This window comes from Penicillium concentricum (assembly GCF_028827145.1).
Source record: "Penicillium concentricum strain IBT 3081 chromosome Unknown utg000002l_segment0_segment0, whole genome shotgun sequence".
Taxonomy (NCBI): domain Eukaryota; kingdom Fungi; phylum Ascomycota; class Eurotiomycetes; order Eurotiales; family Aspergillaceae; genus Penicillium; species Penicillium concentricum.
The window spans coordinates 7,431,357-7,449,672 of NW_026622755.1; the positions used below are offsets into that span (position 1 = coordinate 7,431,357).

The 18,316-nt window shown below is 49.6% G+C and overlaps 6 protein-coding genes across 6 annotated transcripts; 3 read left to right on the forward strand and 3 right to left on the reverse strand.

Annotated features, from left to right (window-relative positions):
* Positions 1 to 109: 109 nt before the first annotated feature.
* N7517_006540 (cytochrome P450) lies at positions 110 to 2,002 on the reverse strand (the record flags this gene model as incomplete). Its single annotated transcript, XM_056724270.1, has 3 exons — positions 110 to 842; positions 920 to 1,693; positions 1,746 to 2,002. 3 exons carry the CDS (start codon positions 2,000 to 2,002, stop codon positions 110 to 112), a joined length of 1,764 nt encoding a protein of 587 aa, XP_056580520.1.
* Positions 2,003 to 3,493: 1,491 nt separating this feature from the next.
* Positions 3,494 to 3,802, forward strand: N7517_006541 (uncharacterized protein; the record flags this gene model as incomplete). The annotated part of the gene is made up of 1 exon (XM_056724271.1): positions 3,494 to 3,802. One exon carries the CDS (start codon positions 3,494 to 3,496, stop codon positions 3,800 to 3,802), a length of 309 nt encoding a protein of 102 aa, XP_056580521.1.
* A 148-nt stretch (positions 3,803 to 3,950) lies between these two features.
* utp10 (snoRNA-binding rRNA-processing protein UTP10) lies at positions 3,951 to 9,548 on the reverse strand (the record flags this gene model as incomplete). The annotated part of the gene is made up of 4 exons (XM_056724272.1): positions 3,951 to 4,393; positions 4,451 to 4,592; positions 4,649 to 9,101; positions 9,172 to 9,548. The coding sequence occupies 4 exons, from the start codon at positions 9,546 to 9,548 to the stop codon at positions 3,951 to 3,953; spliced, it is 5,415 nt and encodes a 1,804-aa protein (XP_056580522.1).
* Positions 9,549 to 9,840: 292 nt separating this feature from the next.
* Positions 9,841 to 13,286, forward strand: N7517_006543 (uncharacterized protein; the record flags this gene model as incomplete). Its single annotated transcript, XM_056724273.1, has 3 exons — positions 9,841 to 9,865; positions 9,914 to 12,312; positions 12,339 to 13,286. 3 exons carry the CDS (start codon positions 9,841 to 9,843, stop codon positions 13,284 to 13,286), a joined length of 3,372 nt encoding a protein of 1,123 aa, XP_056580523.1.
* A 1,154-nt stretch (positions 13,287 to 14,440) lies between these two features.
* N7517_006544 (LLM class flavin-dependent oxidoreductase) lies at positions 14,441 to 15,787 on the reverse strand (the record flags this gene model as incomplete). The annotated part of the gene is made up of 1 exon (XM_056724274.1): positions 14,441 to 15,787. One exon carries the CDS (start codon positions 15,785 to 15,787, stop codon positions 14,441 to 14,443), a length of 1,347 nt encoding a protein of 448 aa, XP_056580524.1.
* Positions 15,788 to 16,627: 840 nt separating this feature from the next.
* N7517_006545 (uncharacterized protein) lies at positions 16,628 to 17,043 on the forward strand (the record flags this gene model as incomplete). The annotated part of the gene is made up of 2 exons (XM_056724275.1): positions 16,628 to 16,879; positions 16,939 to 17,043. The coding sequence occupies 2 exons, from the start codon at positions 16,628 to 16,630 to the stop codon at positions 17,041 to 17,043; spliced, it is 357 nt and encodes a 118-aa protein (XP_056580525.1).
* Between the last annotated feature and the right edge of the window lie 1,273 nt (positions 17,044 to 18,316).

Sequence of the window (18,316 nt, forward strand, 5' to 3'; positions counted from 1 at the left end):
CAATCCAAAAATAAAGTAGATAAGGTACTAAAGAATCATAATCAAATAAAGATGATTTTCTTTTAGGCCGATACCTTAGGTACTGATGTGGATCGAATGGGATTTGCATTTAGAACTCCCTCTTCCGAATCCTAGCGGGTATCTTTCCCTTCGGATGCATAACACCGAACATGAGATACTTCAAATCCGGCTGGATCCAAGAGATCTTATCTGCCTTATCTGTCAGAAGCTCAATATCGAACGCTGTCAGAAACATCGCCATCGTCACGATCATCTCCTCCTTCGCGAAATGCCGTCCAGGGCACATTCGCGTGCCTCCACCGTAGGGGATCCAAGACCCAGCCGTCCCGTTGAGGGAGAACGTTGGTTTCGAGATTGTCGAGTCTTGTCCTTTCTTTGCTTCTGGTTGTACAGATTGTAAGGTAGGACCGCTATTAGGGTCATCCGGGTAAACAATGAAACGATCCGGCCAGAATTCATCAACAGGATGTGGGTCTTCGAAAGTGCCTTGATTCCAGACGGATTTGTCGCGTCCGGTATTGTAGTTTGATACAATGATCTGCTCATCCTTCTTGAAATGCCAACCTCCAACGTGAAAATCGGAAGATGAGGGTATTCGGCCAATGACGGTACCGGAACGTAAGCGTAGGACCTCGGCATAGATAGATTGGACGAGGGGCTGTTTGCAGAGGTTTTGAATGTCGACAACCATCTGGCTTGAGTCTGACGGGTCTCGGGAGACATAGGGAGCAACCTCTTCTCGGACCCTCAGTAGGAGATCTGGACGCTGAAGAACCTCCAATAACATCCAGCCGATCGCAGGGACAGTATTTGCGGTCGCCCTGTTCATGGGTTAGCTGGTTGGCCTTAAGAAAAGAAAACGAGAAAGAGAAAGAGAAGCAGGGGAGGAGTTCCATACGCCCAAATCAATCCAAGATCATCGGCAGCTATAGTCTCCTTGCTCAACGGCATCTTCTGGAAGAATTCATGTCTCGTCCTCATCAGCCTGGATCCGAAGAACTCCTCCCATTCCCTTTTGTCCAATTGGCCCTGGCGGACATCATAATTCTCATGGGCAAATGCTTGCCACTTTTGCAAATTTTCGTTCATTTTATCCCTGGCTACGTACGCCGCCGGTACTAGCCACCGCGGAATCTCCTTGAACAAGTTTGGCATCAGGCTATCGAATACCCAGAAATCACTATCAAAGGTCGGGATCACTTCGAAGACATGCGATCCGCAGAGAGATACGATGGATGCTCTGAAGGAGGTCTTGCGGATGAATGAGCTGTATATATCCGAGATTTCAGTCCAGGCATCAGACTTGAAATCCGTTTCATGGATCTGCGTAGACAAGTTTTTCACAACCTGTCTCTCCATTTCCGCGAGGCTAATTCCGCCCAAGCCACTGTGAACGGACTTATAGACTAGATGGAAGATGCGATGCTCTGGGTTTGTCATTTTACTTTTGGAGTCAGGGTGGTTGTTGATTCCCGTGTCATCGGCCAGATAAAAAGGTGCATCCGCAACGTTCACACCAAATGCATTAACCAGCACCTGCACGAGCCAATGCTCACTGCTTAGGTCCCTGGAACTCTTGAAAAGGGCAATTATGTTATCAGCGCCTCCGAGAAGGCTCATACGCCGGTGGAGGAGCTGTATGCCGACAGGAGTAGACGGACCATATTGAGCGCTGTCCATGCAGGTTAGCAGACTTGCAATTCCCTCAGTCTTATGAAACGTACGTTGCTCTTGCCAGGAAATTTCTTGGGTCCTTTAAAAACTCAGGAAGATGACCAAGAAGTGGGATAGTGTACGGGAGTGTTGGTGGGCGGCTTCCATGACGTTTGTCGCGCACTCTGATAGCACCCTGGATCGTCGAGATCAGATAAGTCAATGCAGTGATGCCGATCCAAGTCCCAATCAATGCGAGCAAGCCGCCAGACGTAAATAGTAGATCCCAAACTCGGATATCAATGTCTGAGATAGTTATCACGGCCATTTTCTGGACGTTTAGGTGGTCTTTAGGGCCCGAAAGACAATCGGATAGTGACCAATTTCCTGACGAAATAGACGTACACCACCGCCAGGCACCTAGATGAGATCCAAATCTGGCCAAAACACAATACGACGCGATATGCTCTAGTGATGTGAGAAAAACAAAAGTCCGTAATCACGCTCAATCAGGGGCAGGTGCATCCTTCAGTGATTACATAAGAGTGTTTAACCACTCAAAAGATCAGAATCAGAACCTCCGATTGCAGCGGTATATATACGCTGTGACTGTCATGAAAAGTATATCCTGCGCATGTTGGGATAGGATTTGGGTAAAAAGGAAGCTGAACCGTTCGTGGTAGCCATTTTAGCAGCCGATATACCGTCAATTAGCGTGGTCTGTTGAGAATCCCAGTTAATTCACAGTAATTAACCTGGGATGGTTTTAATACTGAACCTGTTTCGAAAAGGCCAAGGCATCTCTGTATGCCAAGGAATACTTGCATGCCGAAGAATCTTGAACTCCTACGGAATCGAGCTTCGATGCAGTTTGACAGCTTCGCTTCGTCACTCATTCCTACATATAACCTGCATCTAGGTTGTATCGAAGAGTGGGATTTCAATTCGGACTGCGTTAACACTGCTTCAACGTGCTTCCCCCGGCGGAATCCGTCTATCTCCTGTTTTCTCTGTGATTCCATTCATGTTGCCATTACAAATTGTGTGTTATATCTGAGGGGTTTATCATGAGTATCTACAGGGGTATGAAGCCTAAATATGGGCTTCTTGCCTGGCATTGAGAGAGTAGACAGTTTACAATTCATCTTTGATTACATCAAGTATCTTTGCAAGAGTCAATATCTCAATTTACATGCTTTGTATAGTTTCATACTGTATAATTCAACACTATTGTCTAGTACAACAATATATAGTACATTTAGTCATATATAACTCTCCAGGAACAAACTGGACAATGATTTGAAATGTTGGGGGGCGTCAAAGTAGAAATACGTAGACAGCAGAAATTGCTGGTGGATTGCCGGGGAAAAAGCAGGAGGTTTGAAATGACAAGAGATTTCTATTTATACCCAAAAGATTATATGGGAGATTTAGCACGTAAAGTGAGGGTTTGGAGGAAGACTTCTGACGGCAGAAGTATATTCGTAAATTGATGCGCCTTCTACCTAGGAAAGTCTGATACTAGAAATTATATTGCACCAAGCGTTGAATTTAGTAAAAATGCCTATTAAACTCCTCTTTGCCTCGTATAATTCAACCACGAAATCACGCTTGTCAACTTTAAGGGATAGCGTCATTTCTAAGAATAGAACCTGTCTAATTCCAGACCTTAACAGTACAGAGTATCTTGATCTTACCTCTCTGCCCCTTCTCATTCTGCCCATCTAGCGCAGCCTTCATTTAAACCAGTCTTAATACAGAAGGTCATCTCTGCAGAGAGCTTATGGGGTTAAATTGGTTTATGAAAATCCCTATCATGATGGAATTCTCAGATTTTCCACTCGAGATAGTTTATCTCATCGCCGATAGCTTGGAACTAGACAGCGAGATCAGCGCTCTCTCACGAACAACCCGCCGACTGTACAACTCATTGGACAGCTACCTATACCAGCATAATGTTAGACGTTACAACAGTTGTGCCCTTGAATGGGCAGCTCTCCACGGCCGTGCGTCCGTTACTCACAAACTACTCAAAGCCGGAGCCCCACCTTTCGCTACAGTTTACGAGAACATGCAGCCGATTTGGCGTCTGCTTATGGGCACGTGGATGCAGATGCTGTCTAGATAAAAGCAATATCATTTATAGAAATTGAACAAATAATTAGAACAATCAATTTTTAGACAGACTATCCGTAGACCGCTAGCAAGGCTCGCACAGAACCTGTTCTATGGACGCCAAGAAAATGCAAATTTTGTACACAATCATAACCAAAGCTCTAAGTCAACATATCATCGAGACGCTCACCAAGCACCTTCTCGATCTGCTTAACCCATCTGCGAACTTCTCTCTCAACGCTCTCATCCTCGTCTTCCATAAGCTCACTGATGTAAGGCAACATCTCTGGCAGAAGTGCCAGCCACTCCTCACCAAGCTGCTCGGTAAGGGCCTGCTCGGCCTTGAGAGCTGCAAGACGGGTGTGGGGGCTGTCGCCACCGGCGAAGCGGGCGTTAGGCGCAGAGGAGGGACGGAGGTATTTCATCAAAGCGGAGTTCAGCTCCTTGTGGTTATCTGTGGAGTCGGCGGCGATGGCCAGTTCTGTGATTGTGGGCACGACATCAGCAATGACCATGTTAGAGGTGGTCGTGCTGGTTGCGTGGGCCAGTTGGGCGATCAGAGGACCGGAAATGCTGGCGAGGTGGGAGGGGCTTTGCCAGAATTCTGCAGTAGATGTTAGTGGCTGAAATCAGTGATATTGGACGCGGAGAGGAAACGTACCATCCTGGTCATGCTCGAACGACTTGCGGAGCATACGGAGGGCGGCCAACCAGAGGGACTTCTGGGCCTTGGAGGGACCCGACGTGCTCAGGACACTGACAACATTCTCCAACACATAGCTGGAGTACCCGGTGACAATTGACTGAAGAAGGTATTAGCGATAAAGATCAATGCATAGAGAATTGTGCGGAAACATACCTGCAGAGTACCAAAGAAGACCTCGAGGAACTTGTAGAAAGTCGTGAGGCGCGAGGTTTGACCCTCTTCCTCCTTGGGGGCAGCGGTAGTGGCCCACTCAACGAACTTGAGGAAGATGGGTCGGAACGTGCTGTCGTTCAGCTTGTAAATCATCTTGATTGTGACGTCGTTGAGCGCCGCTTCGGCCTCATCAATGGCAGTCGATTCAAAGATAGCCTTGTCGCCAAGGGCGATCTGCTCACGGCGCATATCAAACGCCTTGAAGAGAATCTTGGTAAGGACGTTGATGTTCTTGGAAATGGTCGACTTGGGGTGCTTGTCAACAGCAATTGTGACAACCTCCAAGAGCTCGTTCACAGCAATTGGGCCAGCCTTGACAGCGTGCTGCCAATTGCGATCGACAGCGCCGAGGGTTGCGGCCACATCCACCTTGCGGGCCATCAACCGCAGGGACTCCTGGCGGCTTTCATCACTGCTCTCCTCGATGTCCGCATTAGCAGACTTGAAGGACAGAAGAAGCATCTTGTCCAGATGACCAGCCGAGATCATGAATGGCAGGTGAACGAATAGGGCAGAGAAGAGGGTGAAGACAGCGTCGTGGAGGCGCGAGTTCTCCTTGCCAGCAGCAAGACTCAACTCGAGCAATTCCAATGAACGCTTGAGTGTGTCTGGGAGGGCAGGAATCATGGCTTGACCCAGCACCTCGGCCATAGAGGCCAGGCACAGGATACCCATGTAGCGAATGCGGTCATCGGACTGGCCGAGACAAGATTCACTGGCAACCACTCTAGCTGCAGCAATAACCTTGGACGGGTCCTTACGGCCGTACTTGTCGGTGATGCGGTCAATGCACGAAACAGCAGCATGCTTGAGCAGCGTATCGGGAGACGACTCGACAATGCCGACCAGGGTGGGCAGGAAGTCGAGAACCCGGATCTGCGACAGGTTGTCGCGCTCCGGGTTCTGGCGGAGGCGGGTTTCGAGCAAACGAAGAACCTTGCGTCGAAGTTCGTCATTGGGACCCTGGAGGAGAACCTCGATGGTATCCAGGAAGTCGACGAGAGACAGAGTGCTGAACAGAGCACCGAGAACCTCACCACAAGCCTGACTGACGGGCTTCATACTCTGCACAGCCTCGCCGATGCTCAGCACCTGCGTTAGGACGCGGGAGAAGCAAGCGCGGGACTGATCAGCAGCTTCGTCGTCCGACTCAAAGGCAGTCTCAAGCTTAGCCTTGAGAGAAGAGTGCTTGAACAAGTGAGCAAGATCACGCAGGAGATCAACGCAGATGCTCTGGGCGTCGCGCCCATCGTCACTACCAATTCCAAGAAGGACCTGAGAGATACCTGGCTTGGTCTTGAGGGAATCGCTGACCAAGTTCAAGTACTTGCTGTAGGTGGTAAGCTCCACGACAGGTGTAGTATCTGAGACCAGACCGGTCATCAGTGTGAGGACATCCTTGTTGGTGGAGTATCGGTTAGCGAGCATTGCCAAGACAGCGAACAAGAAGTCTTGTGTTCCAAGCTTGCTGATCAAGGCGTGGAAGAGTCTCAGGCGGCGATGCGCGGGGATATGTTCGAAGGCTGCAGTGAAACTGAGCAGCAACTCGGAAGTTCCGGAGACAACATCCCTCTTCTGGTTACGCAGAGATTGGATGAGGGCAGGGACAACTTGATCGATGGTCTGGTCAATGACCGAAACAGAGTAGTCATCATCCTTGCGGAGAACAGTAGTGCCCATGAACGTGAAGATCGGCATGACGCTGTGGAGAACCAACTCGGGCGCAATGACAGACAGGCTTCCCACAAGAAGAAGAGCTCCGTTCTGAACCTGCGGGCTGTCAGTTGTTCGCACACAGTCCACCACCAGGTCGGCCCTAATGACGGACGTATCGAACTGCGGCTTAACAGATCCCTTGGATTTGTTCACAATAGCCAAGAGACTTCCCAAAGTCAAGCTGAGGAGATAGCTCATACCAGACTGGATCTGAGACTTGAAGTGATGAAGAGCAGCGAGAGTCTGGAACAATCCATCTACAAGCTCGGGGTGAGTCTCTGGGGAGGAGCTATCCACGATCTCCAAGATGAAAGTCATCTTGTCCATCAACTTGCTCAGCTCTGCCTCGTCCTTGACAGTCATGGCAACCATGTTGTTCTGGCTAGTACGTCTACGCTTTGGCGCAGGACCAATAGACTCAACATCAGTAATAGACACAGGAATCTTCTGAACAAATTGCTGAAGAACAGCACCGGAAAGCTGGACAGTGCGAAGAACATCTCGGCAGTTGTTTGCCAGAGAAGCGGTATTGGCCGAACCGGCAAGGGAGATATCGAGGAGCTTCTCGGATGCGGTCAATTGACGATCTTCGGGGATCTTAGCCCAGATGTGTTTGATTTGGCCAAAGCAAGCCGCAACGAAGGACGGGCGCAAGTTATCACCAGAGCTGACATTGGAGAGAAGGACATCGACGGCATCCTGTTCTTTGGCTGTGACAATAGCAGCAATCAAATGCTCTGTCTCGGACGCCACAATGCGCTCCTTGCTACAAATTTCCTCGACTTCCTTCTCGTTCAAGCGACGCCAATCCTCGAGCACTGGGAGAAGTTCACTGGTCAGGGTTGCGGTAGAGACCTTCTCCACACTGTTGACCAACTTCAGCAAGCTGATCTTGGGTGCGAAGACTGGCATCTTAACAACATGAGAGCAGATGAAAGTAAAGAGGCTGAGGCGGAGAGACTTCTTGAGTTCGGATGCACCCGAAGCTTCGGACACCACGGTGCCCCGCAGGGTAGCTTCCACCATTCTACCAACATGGTTAGGATCAAGGATAGACTCCTCCAACCCTGGAAGCAATGCCCGCTCTAGGACCTTGTGCGAATCCTTAGTGGTGAGCCATGCAACACCCGTAGATTGTTTTCCCTTGCCGTAAATCGTGTCGTGAGCCCATGGCTTCGAGCTGTCATTGGCCTTGGTGTTCTTTTTGTACAAAGATCCGATGATAGCCAAGACGCCAGCAGTCTCACGGCGAATTCGTTCGGAAGGATCAGAGAGGGCCACAAACAGGAATGGTAGCAGTGCCTGAGGATCAAAGTCTGTAGGTGCAGATGAGAGAACGGATGATACGATGTTCAAAGCAGCAACTTTTGTACCAATGGGGTAGTGGCCAGCAACGACTCTGACAAAGAAGGACAAATATTGAGGGACCTTGGTCGCCTGGGACTTGCCCAAGATTGGCAAATTGGTGAAAAGCTCGAGATTGTCCTCAGAGTCCACGGCCAAGGCGAAAACGCGTACCAGGTTATCAAATTCAATGATAGACTGCTTGGAGAGGAACGAGTATGGGAACAAGGGCTCTTTGGTCAAAGACTCCAGAGCTGGCGTAAAGGCGTCCACCTGAGGCTGGTCGTCTGCATCGATCATATCCACATCCTCGATAGCCTGCGTCACAACGGGGGCCTCGACAACGGTCTGAAGGTTGTGTTCCAGTGCCGAGATATTGAACGAAGATTCGGTCAAAGTCTTCTGGAAAATGGGTTGGAGGGTTTCCGATCGGTTGAATCCTTGAACCAGCTCAGCGAGCTGGGTTTGGGCTTCCAAAGACATTCTGCGGGTCTCATCTGCATTGGAGGCTGCTTCGAGAACCAGGCTCATAGCCTTAGCAATCTCGTTCTCGCCAAGCATCTTGTGTTCAAAGACTGAGGCCAGAATTGCAAGGCGAGCATTGTCCTGCTTGTCAAGATCAGTCAAACAGCCAGCAATGATCCCAAGCAAAAGGTTAGACGTCTGATATTGGGTCGCGATTTCAGAAAGTTGGCCGATAGGGTTTTCGAGGCGCAAGATGCCCTTGAAGACTCTTTTCGGGATCGTAACAGCAGGTTTCTGCTGTGCAAGAACCGAAAGGCAGATCAAACCAGATATCTTTGTATCTTCTGTCCAAGAACCCACAACACTTTCCATTAGACCATCAATAACTTCGTTGGAGAGGAAGGCCTTTTGCGCCAGGACCACACAGATCATATAGCAGCCGACGATCAATTCCGAGACCTTTTTCATTGTAAAGGCATTGCTGAGTACCGGCAAAATCCGCAAAAGGATATCTTCATGCTTTTGCTTCTCAGCCTCTCTTCTGCCTGAGCGAGCGCCGTCGAGCATTGTTGCGACAGCCTCTGTAACAATACCGGCCCAAAATGCGAGGAGTGCATGGCTTTGGGCCTGCTGCCTACAAACCTTCAGGACGTATTCATTTAATTCGGAAAAGAAAGGCTTGTTCGTCGCTGCGCTGTGAACAAGCGGGTGCCTCGGCGGATTAATAAGGCCGTTCTTGTATGGAGTAAGGACTTTGAATGTCGGCGTAAGAGTTTCCGGAAGAATAGATAGAAGGTTCAAAAAGAGTGGCGTCGTGTGATACGGCAAGAACGTAAATAATACGGCGGTTGTGTTGAACTCATGGATTCTGCCATATAAGTTAGCCACCACACCTCACGATCTCACGATCTGCAACCCCCCTCGCGATTGTTTCTCACCTGAACCTTCTCACAAGCCAGTCCACAGCTTTCACTGCAGGGCTCAACTGTAGTCTACCACCAACCAGAGCCAGGAAAGCTTCAACCGCAGCATCGAGCTCCTTGTTCTGAGCTGCGTTCATCTGACTGCGGTCCTCCGCTTTGCTCTGCTCGCTGAAGATTGTGCGATCAAACTCTGCAAACCGGGGGTCCAACGAGCACAACTCCCGGAACCCGTCATAACAAATATCATAAATCGCATCAAAGTCTTGAGTGCTGGCGACCTTTGGGTCGAAAATAAGAGATTGTGAGTGTGAAACCCTTTGCGCCTTAAGGTCAAGCTCGTGTGTCGACTTGGCCGCAATTTGCGACAGCTGCGCGGCGAGAGACGAAGCCATCGTGAAGTCTCTTTTGGCGGGCTGTTCCGCGGACTTTTTTCGTTCTTTTGTTTCGGTTCTCACACAATTGCGCAGTGACACATATCCTCAAGACTCCTGATAGTAGTCTTTCTTTTTCTCTGCGAACCGAGGGCAGACGGTTCAAATAATTTGAGGTAAGTCTTAAGCTTTGTTTGACCGAGAGCAAACGGTTGACTTTTTTTTGCCGGCCAGCCCGACCGCCCATCGGAGAATCGTTTTCCCGGGTTATCAGACCGCGGCGCGACTCGATAAGAAAGATCGAGACACCACGATGGACTCACATGGGTCCCAGGTTAGTTAGCCTTCACTTACACCTTAGTACATAAAGAGCACAGACTGACCAGAACTTAAGGGTGTCCCGCAATTCTCCAGCTTCCGACCTCCCCCTACCTCCCCTCCGGCCGCCGCTACCGGCTCGGAACACGATCCTCGCCGGCGTCGCTCGGGCCATCGTCAGCGCGCAGACCGGAAAGAGTCTCCGCGCTCTCGTCGACATGAAAGGCGTTCGGATGTTGACCGTCAAAAGGTGAAGGTTGAACAAAGTAAGGAGCGCCTGAGTGGGGAAGGAGTTGACGATGTAAACGTTGCAAACGATGCGGCAAACAAAGGATTTGTCGTCGACAGCCTCGGCGATCGCGACAATACACGTTACGGCGTAGATCGCTACGACGTCCCTGCGTACCATCGCAATGGCAATGGTTTCGTACTTGGGCTCCCCGGCCAGCGCATTGATTACAAAACACGATATGATCAAGGTCCCCTGCTCATTCTTCGCCCCGACTCAGGCTCATCTGCAACCTCTGCAGCCAAGCCTCTCTCCGCTGAAACCCTATCTGCTTTGTCCATAAATCTTCCCCTTCGCCTCCGGTCTGAGATTAATGCCAAACTTGCTGCCGACAACCAACATGCCCAAAATTTCATATCAACAACAATCCCATCGTCTCAACCCGGGCTTGCGCCAAGTGTCAACTTGGATGATGATCCACTGTCATATCGCTCCATCCATATCCCGGATAAGTCTGAAAACGAAGCCGCGGAAGATTTCGATGCGACCACCATAACTCGACTTGCTGTCGAAGCTGAGATTCTCAATCGCAATGCGAAGTTAAACCGTGCAGTGGTGCAAAAACCCAATGATATTCAAGCATGGATTCGTCTTGCTGAGCATCAAGAGCTTGCTGTCACTGGCGACCACACCTCCTATTACGGCGATGTACACCTTGTCGCGAGAGCCAAGCTGTATGTGTATGAAAAAGCGATCAAGCTTAACGCACAAAATCCCGAACGCGACCACCTCGTGCTCGCTCGTATGGAAGAGGGTGCGAAAGTCTGGGACGCCAAAAAACTGGCATTGGAATGGGAAGAAGTCCTCTGCCACAACTCTGAGTTCATCACTGTATGGATTGAGTATCTTGACTACTGTCAGACTGATAGCCAGGATTTCAACTTTGACAATTGCCTTAAGACTTATGCCTACTGCTTGAAGACCCATTCACGAGTCGGCTTCGGACCGCAGAAAAGTCTGGTCAGATCATACTTGCTGCTCCGCTTGACCCTGTTTCTTCGAGAATCGGGACACGTAGAGCTAGCTGTCGGTCTATGGCAAGCGGTGCTCGAATTCACATGCTTCCGGCCATCCCATTTAATGGGAAAGAAGGAAGAGGCCCTAGTGGAATTTAAAAAATTCTGGGCGCCTGGGCACGCCCGCATTGGAGAGCCTCTTTGGAAACCCTGGAACAGTGGAAAACTCTCCCGTGTCCATGTCAACAAACATGTTTACACTTCCGAGGCGGATATTCGAGACTTGCTCGGAACCTGGGCACCTGCAGAAAGAGAGCGGATGTTCAAAAATCGGATGCCGTCACATACCTTCGATAGATCAAAGGAGGATGATGGTTTCCAAGTGGTGCTTCTTCAAGATTGCACGCAGATACTGCCATACTTCTGGGACCTGAATGAAAGCCTCGGTTCCTTAGTTGATGGCTTCTTGTATTTCTGCCATTTGCCTCATTTGACATTCCCCGCGAATATGCACACCAGCCGACTATGGACTGGTGATAATTTCCTGCGAAACGAATACATGGACGATCCTCGAAACACAATCGCGGACTGGATCAATTTTCAAAAATATGCCGCAACCACCACCCTTGAACCGTTCGCGTTCCCTCATCATACCTTCGTTCACACCACCGATACTTTCTTTGCTGACCCAAAGATGTGGTTCTCAGCTCTGACGAAGTGGGCTGCAACCACCTCTCATTCTTCCTGTGTCATCGATCCCGAGTTTGTACAGTTGACTCTTCATGCCCTTGTCAACCTCTTCGGGGACACCCGATTGGCTGAATACGCCATTGCAGTGACCTTCGCATGTAACAACGATCTGGGCAAGAAGTACGGAAAAAGGCTCTTGAAGGAGCGATCATCGAACCTGAGACTTTACAATGCCGTTGCGCTCATGTATTGGCGAACTGGCGATCATGATACTGCTCACAATGTGTGGTCAACTGCTTTGTCTATGAGCCAGAATTTCGACACTCGGGAGCTCACTGACTCTGCACTCCTGTGGAACTCGTGGATTTGGGAAATGCTTCACACCGGGGAAAAGGAACGAGCATCATACTTGTTGCAGGCTATGCCTTACAATCAAGTCCAGTTACCGTCATACCAAAAAGCTGATAAGATTGAAATTAATCAACCCAATTTTCTCAGGGTTAAGCAGGCAAGTCATCATCCGATGATCTCAGTGAACCCCATGCTAACTACTTACAGTGCTTGTTTGCGTCTCAGAAGAATGCCTTGAAGTTCAAGAAAATGCAAGCATACGCAGCTTACGCTGACTGCTACGCGATCACCCTCTACCTTCTGGGCGAGCCACTTGATGAAGTTCTCGATGTCTACAATAACGCAGTCACCTCGCTCAGAGTCCTTCCCAAAACTGACAATGATTTCAAGGTGCTCGGCGGAGAATTGCTACACCAAGCCCGAGCCCGGATCATGTACCACTATGTGGAGAAGCAGAGTGGCCAGTTCAAACCTGCCGACGTTCGTACCGTACTGCTAGATAGCCTGGAATGGTGGCCTCACAACACCATGTTCTTGTCGCTATTCAAATGGAACGAGGCTCGTCTGCAACTCACCGACCGCACCCGCGACATCTTCGACGTCACCATCGGGGCAAAGGCCAGGGCCGAGCGGGATCTGCAAGGGCCTGCACCAATCCACCGTGTGCCCGTCACGACTCACCTTTTCAGCATCTACGCTGAGATGGGCCGCCCCATCATGCTCGGCTCGACCCCGCATTCAATTCGGGCAGCCTTTGAGCGAGCGATCGGTGATGACGGAGTCGTCCCGATCGGGCGGACTCCCACACGAAAGAGCCCCTTCGAGCTGGCAAGCTCGACCTCCGCGCAGAGCAACCTCACCATCTGGAGGTTGTACATCCTCTACGAGCTGTACGCGGAGCACGACGTCGGCCGTGCCCGCCAGATCTACTTCCGGGCCCTGCGCTCCTGCCCCTGGTCGAAGGAGCTGTACCTGCTCGCCTTCGAGCACTTGCGGGCGGACTTGACCAACCGCCTGCCCCCGTGCCGCCTCACCCGGGCCGGGGAGGTCAACCCTTCGGGGTTCAACACTGCAGAGCTTCGTGCTCTGTACACTGAGATGCTGCGCCGTGGACTTCGTGTCCACTACCATGTAGAGGGCCACTGGGCCCAGTAGGCCAAGGAGGGGCCTAGGGGAGGAAGAGGAGGAAGGGGAGAGAACAGTGGGGAGTACTACGATGACCAGGTGAAGAGGGTGCTCTCAGATCCCCTTCACCTGGATGTAAGAGTAATGTCAAATTTTTCTAAGAATTATGTGCTTCTATTCTGTAGATGTAATGAAGTAAAACTGAGAGTAGGAGTAGCCCTCGAGATCCGAGGCGGCTTAGCAATATATGTATGATGCAAGATAGAGGTACTAGCCATGCCATAGAAGCCCTTTAGACGGATACGATCTAAGCTACAAAAGCTAGAGTCTAGGCGCGTTGTATATTGGTCAGGTATGAGCGACGGACTGCCAGGCCGTCGTTTTAGTTTGAGGCTACCGTCCAAGCTTGTATTCAAGTTTCCACTGGAGGCTTGGGTGTAATAATACAATACAAACCTCCTTAATTGCAAATGTCTATGATGAAGGGTAGAAGCATTGTACTACGGAGCAGAGGCTCCGGGGTAGCAGCTGGATATTCAGGTTTCCTACAATCTCGTAGACGGTGCCCAAATCCACGGCCCTCATTTTAGTCTCTATATTGTGCACCCGTGTATCTGTGACACAGTATATACTAACATGAAGAGTAAATCATGAATAAATGTTCTCTCTAGGGCACCAGAGTACTGTGATGTATATTCACCGACAAAGCTCACGTGTAGGATGCCACTAAGCAAGTACGCATCTCGATATAAAGATACGGATTCGACCACATTTGACCATGTCTATTCGAAAATTGAGGTGCTCAAAGCTACCTGTTACTCTATGACAAATGGTACTTGGTGTCAAATAATTTTCACCTCTTCTAGATGACAAGAGAAGACGCCCTGACACGATTGAAATAGTTATGGGCACTGGGATACACGACGATTAGGTACATGCTACCAAAATCCCCTATAATTTGGTGCGAGGTCCTAAATCTTTAGAGCACCACAATTTATCAAGTAAATCATGGTATTTTCATACTTAAGGTGAAATTATTCGGCGACATGGCAGGTAAATGGGGCTAAGATAGAGTTCCAATGAATGGGCCTATTATATAAATATAGTCAACATCCCAATTAGACACATTTGAATGAAGTGAGTATCCTCACTGCGGTAATACAATCTATCATGGTTAGGTAAAATTATGATTCCTCAGTGAAGAAACGGTTCTCAGGTCTCGGCAGGCCAAAGTGCTCTCGCAGTGTCGAGCCCGTATACTCATTGCGGAAAAGACCTCTTCGCTGGAGTTCGGGAACCAATCTATCCGTCACCTCTTCCAGACCCTGTGGCAAGAACGGAAACGTGCACGTAAAGCCATCAGAAGCCTCTTCACGCAACCACGCCTCCATCTCATCAGCGATATCACTTGGCGAACCGAGGAATGTCAGCCCCGAGTATCCACCATATCGTTGCGCAAGCTGGCGGATCGTCAATCCCTCTTCCTTGGCCAGCCTTTCAACAGACTCCCTGCTAGTCTTGCTCGCGTTCGTCTCGGGCAGGTCGTCCGGCAAGAAACTATCTGGATCCAGTCCACTAACATCCACCCCAAGTGAGATTGACAAGGAAGCAATGGCACTGTCGTAATGCACCAGACTATCCAACTTTAGTCTCTTCTCCTGCGCATCTTGCTTGCTATCCCCAACGATAATCATCGCCGCGGGTAAAATCTTCAATTGATCTCTGTTCCGTCCCGCCTTCTCCACTCGCCCTTTGATATCCGCATAGAGCGCCTTCGCACCATCAATATCCCTCGGACTGCAAAACACAACCTCGGCAGTCTCAGCTGCAAGTTGCCGTCCTGGCTCGCTTTGCCCGGCCTGAACAATAACCGGCCATCCCTGCGGTGGCCTGGCAATATTCAACGGTCCTCGAACCTTCAACTCATCGCCGGAATGGTTCAGCACGTGCATCCTCCCAGGATCAAAATATTCTCCCGTCTCGACATTGCAAGTGAAAGCATCATCGGCGAAACTATCCCACAACCCCGTGACAACATCATAGAATTCACGGGCACGCTTATACCGATCACCATGGGCCAAATGCTCATCGAAGCCGAAATTATGGCTCGACTCTGGATTTCCTGTAGTCACAATATTCCAGGCTGCTCGTCCGCCACTTAAGTGATCTAGACTGGCAAATCGCCGGGCAACATGATACGGTGCGTCGTAGGTCGTACTAGCAGTGGCAGCAAGACCGATCTTGTCTGTCACGGAAGAGAGAGCGGAGAGCAGCGTAAAAGGTTCAAATGAAGTAACAGTATGGCTGCGCTTTAGAGCTTCGACGGGCATGTTCAGCACGGCTAGGTGATCGGCCATGAAGAAGGCATCGAACTTGGCGGCTTCTAGCTTTTGGGCGAATTGGACAATGTGTTTGAAATTGAAGTTGGCATCGGGGTATGAGCCTGGGTAGCGCCATGCACCTGTATGCAGCGAGACTGGCCGCATAAAGGCCGTGAGGTGCAGCTGGCGGTTGGATTTTGAGTCGGTCATCTTTGGATTGAACTATCCTCTAGATTTTTAAAAATCGCCAGGTTAGATTCATACAGCTTAGAATGATAGCATTATATACCCCGCTTGTATGGCATTTCCAAGCAGATTTATAATCCTTTGCTCACTTTGACTAAATATGGCGTGCTTGAACTTGCAATGCATATGGATAAGGGAGATGAAGAAATGAACAATGAACATAAGGCAAACATTGTACCTTCCTCAATTTAAAACCCTTCCTGCCTTCCTGCCTTCCTCCCTTCTCACTTTCACACATCCTCATCTTCCTCACCTTTAGATCTTACTCTCCTCCTACCTGAATCTGTTTCACTTTTTCAAGCCTATATACTTTCTATCTTCCTAGTCCATGTTCCCTGTGGGTTTAGCGCTTCTCTCATCGGGGTTTACAAGCGTCATCTCCACTGCCTTTCAAGCGCCTTAGGGTCGTCTTTGTTGCTCACCATATTTGGCGTTCCAGCTCCATTAATTATCAACGCCGAAACTACCTACTTCCATTTTTTGATACACCAGAAAGCAAATGCCCATTCACGCCGCAACACGGCAAAACTATATATACTCCCTGTTCCATCAAACAAGTAAGAACACATATCTTTTGAAGGACGTAGACTTACACTCGTACCAACAGGAATATCTAATCTTTGATAATCAGGATGCCCTCCCGAGCTCAGAGTCAAGATCGCTCAATGTGTAGATGTCACACACGCCTCTGTGAGTTTGGCTACCAAGAGTTTTACTACTCCTAAAATAACTGCTCATCAGACTCCCGAAGGCCATATCCCGACCTCGAGACGCAATCACCATTAAGCTCAAAAGTCCTTGTAAATGACCACTTTGAAGGGGGGACAAAATGATGTATTTGCAAGCCAAACAACAACTGTCGTACCAGAATGCTTTTCTCCAGATAATGCTGGATTGGCCCCGTACGGCTTCCGAACCAACCAGGCTGGAAGTATCAGAGAATACGAGTACGAGCAAAGAAATTATCAAGAAATGGCGCAAAGGAGGAGTCACACCCAGCGACCAAATGACAAGCATCTTGATGAGTTTCCCCTTGAGCGGGTGGGAGAGAACATCGTGAGTTTGCTTGGCTATTGAAAATCTTACTTATTACACTGAATCTAACGGTTCATTAGACCCCCGATGGCCACGTAGTTGACCGATCACCCGTACCTCGCCAGCCGGACAATCTGAAGGTTTGCATATGGGAGCAGAAGTCAGGATACTCAGAAGTCGTGTAGTATACCTTTCATCCGGCCGGTGTCCGCTGTGATGTCGACGCCAGCTCACCTGCCTATGCGTCGTCAGATTTGGGATGAGTGTCATCTGCAGGTAGAAGCCCGGGCAGTGTGAACTTGGCCACTTGCCTCTGCCTGGTAGTTCGTGTTTTTCAGGTCGCATGTCTCCACCGTGGACTTCGTGCTTCACTCACATCGGGTTGTTTTGCTTTGTCGTGTGGTAGTCAGTGTGCCTCTTGCAGGCGACGAGTCTCATTTGTGGACTGCTACATTCACCCACATCAGTCTTTGGAGAGCCAAATCACCCGTCCTAGAACTACTATGCCCCACCAGCATGCCCGGAGCCAGCTTTCACATTCGGTTCCACAAATTCTGTTCTGCCTCACTTGCGTCCGGATGAACTCGACCATCTGGTTGCGCACTAGTCTGGAGAACGGCTTCTAGAGACGGTTCCACTTCGACTTCTTCAGGACTCAGGCAACTCCGATGACTGCCAGAGCTGTGGCCATTGGTCCATTCCGTGTGTGCAGGTAATGTGACTCCTTATGCCCTCCTCCGCTTTGGTCCCTTTCTTGCTAACCATCGATCTCCCGTTCTAGGTTCCAACAGGAATCGAAGGCCATAGATATGAGAAGGAAGCCAAGGGGTAGTTTGATAGAAGGATGCTTAGTTTTTCTTCTAATCTCTTGCTCTCAGCACCTACCTAAATACACGTATTCAGCTTCGTCAGCTTTCACTGATATTTGCGAGTTCCTCTACACACTACCCCTAATAAATCGACCGTCCCGGGTCGATACCCTTCGACCGTATCAAAAACTCGAAAGCTCTCATAAAACGTTATTAGACGCATCGTGCGCAAATTCTCATAGGCGTATCGTACGCAAAATATCAGGGGTATCTTTCGGGATAATCAAAACGAGGCTCGGCGAGGTGTGTAAGGCGACGTCGAGTCGAGTGGAGATAAAATCATTATTCAGCCGAATTAGTATACTTTCGTTTGTTGACAAGGTCGTTTTAAACTAACCCTCTTCTCCTACCTTTGCCGGTGGTTTGGATAGACAATACTCCCTGCGCCGGTCGCCATATGAAGAGGGGAACGCTTTAGGCAGTATGCTCTTAGGCACATGGGTCGATTTAGCGCTCGCAAGTCCACGTTATACTTACCAAGGCATACAAGTGGAACTGGAACCGTCGTCTAAGAAGTGAAATCAGGGAGGCGTAGGAGTCTACATTGTCAATCTGTATCTAGCTGCTACTTGTATAATAAAACTACGTA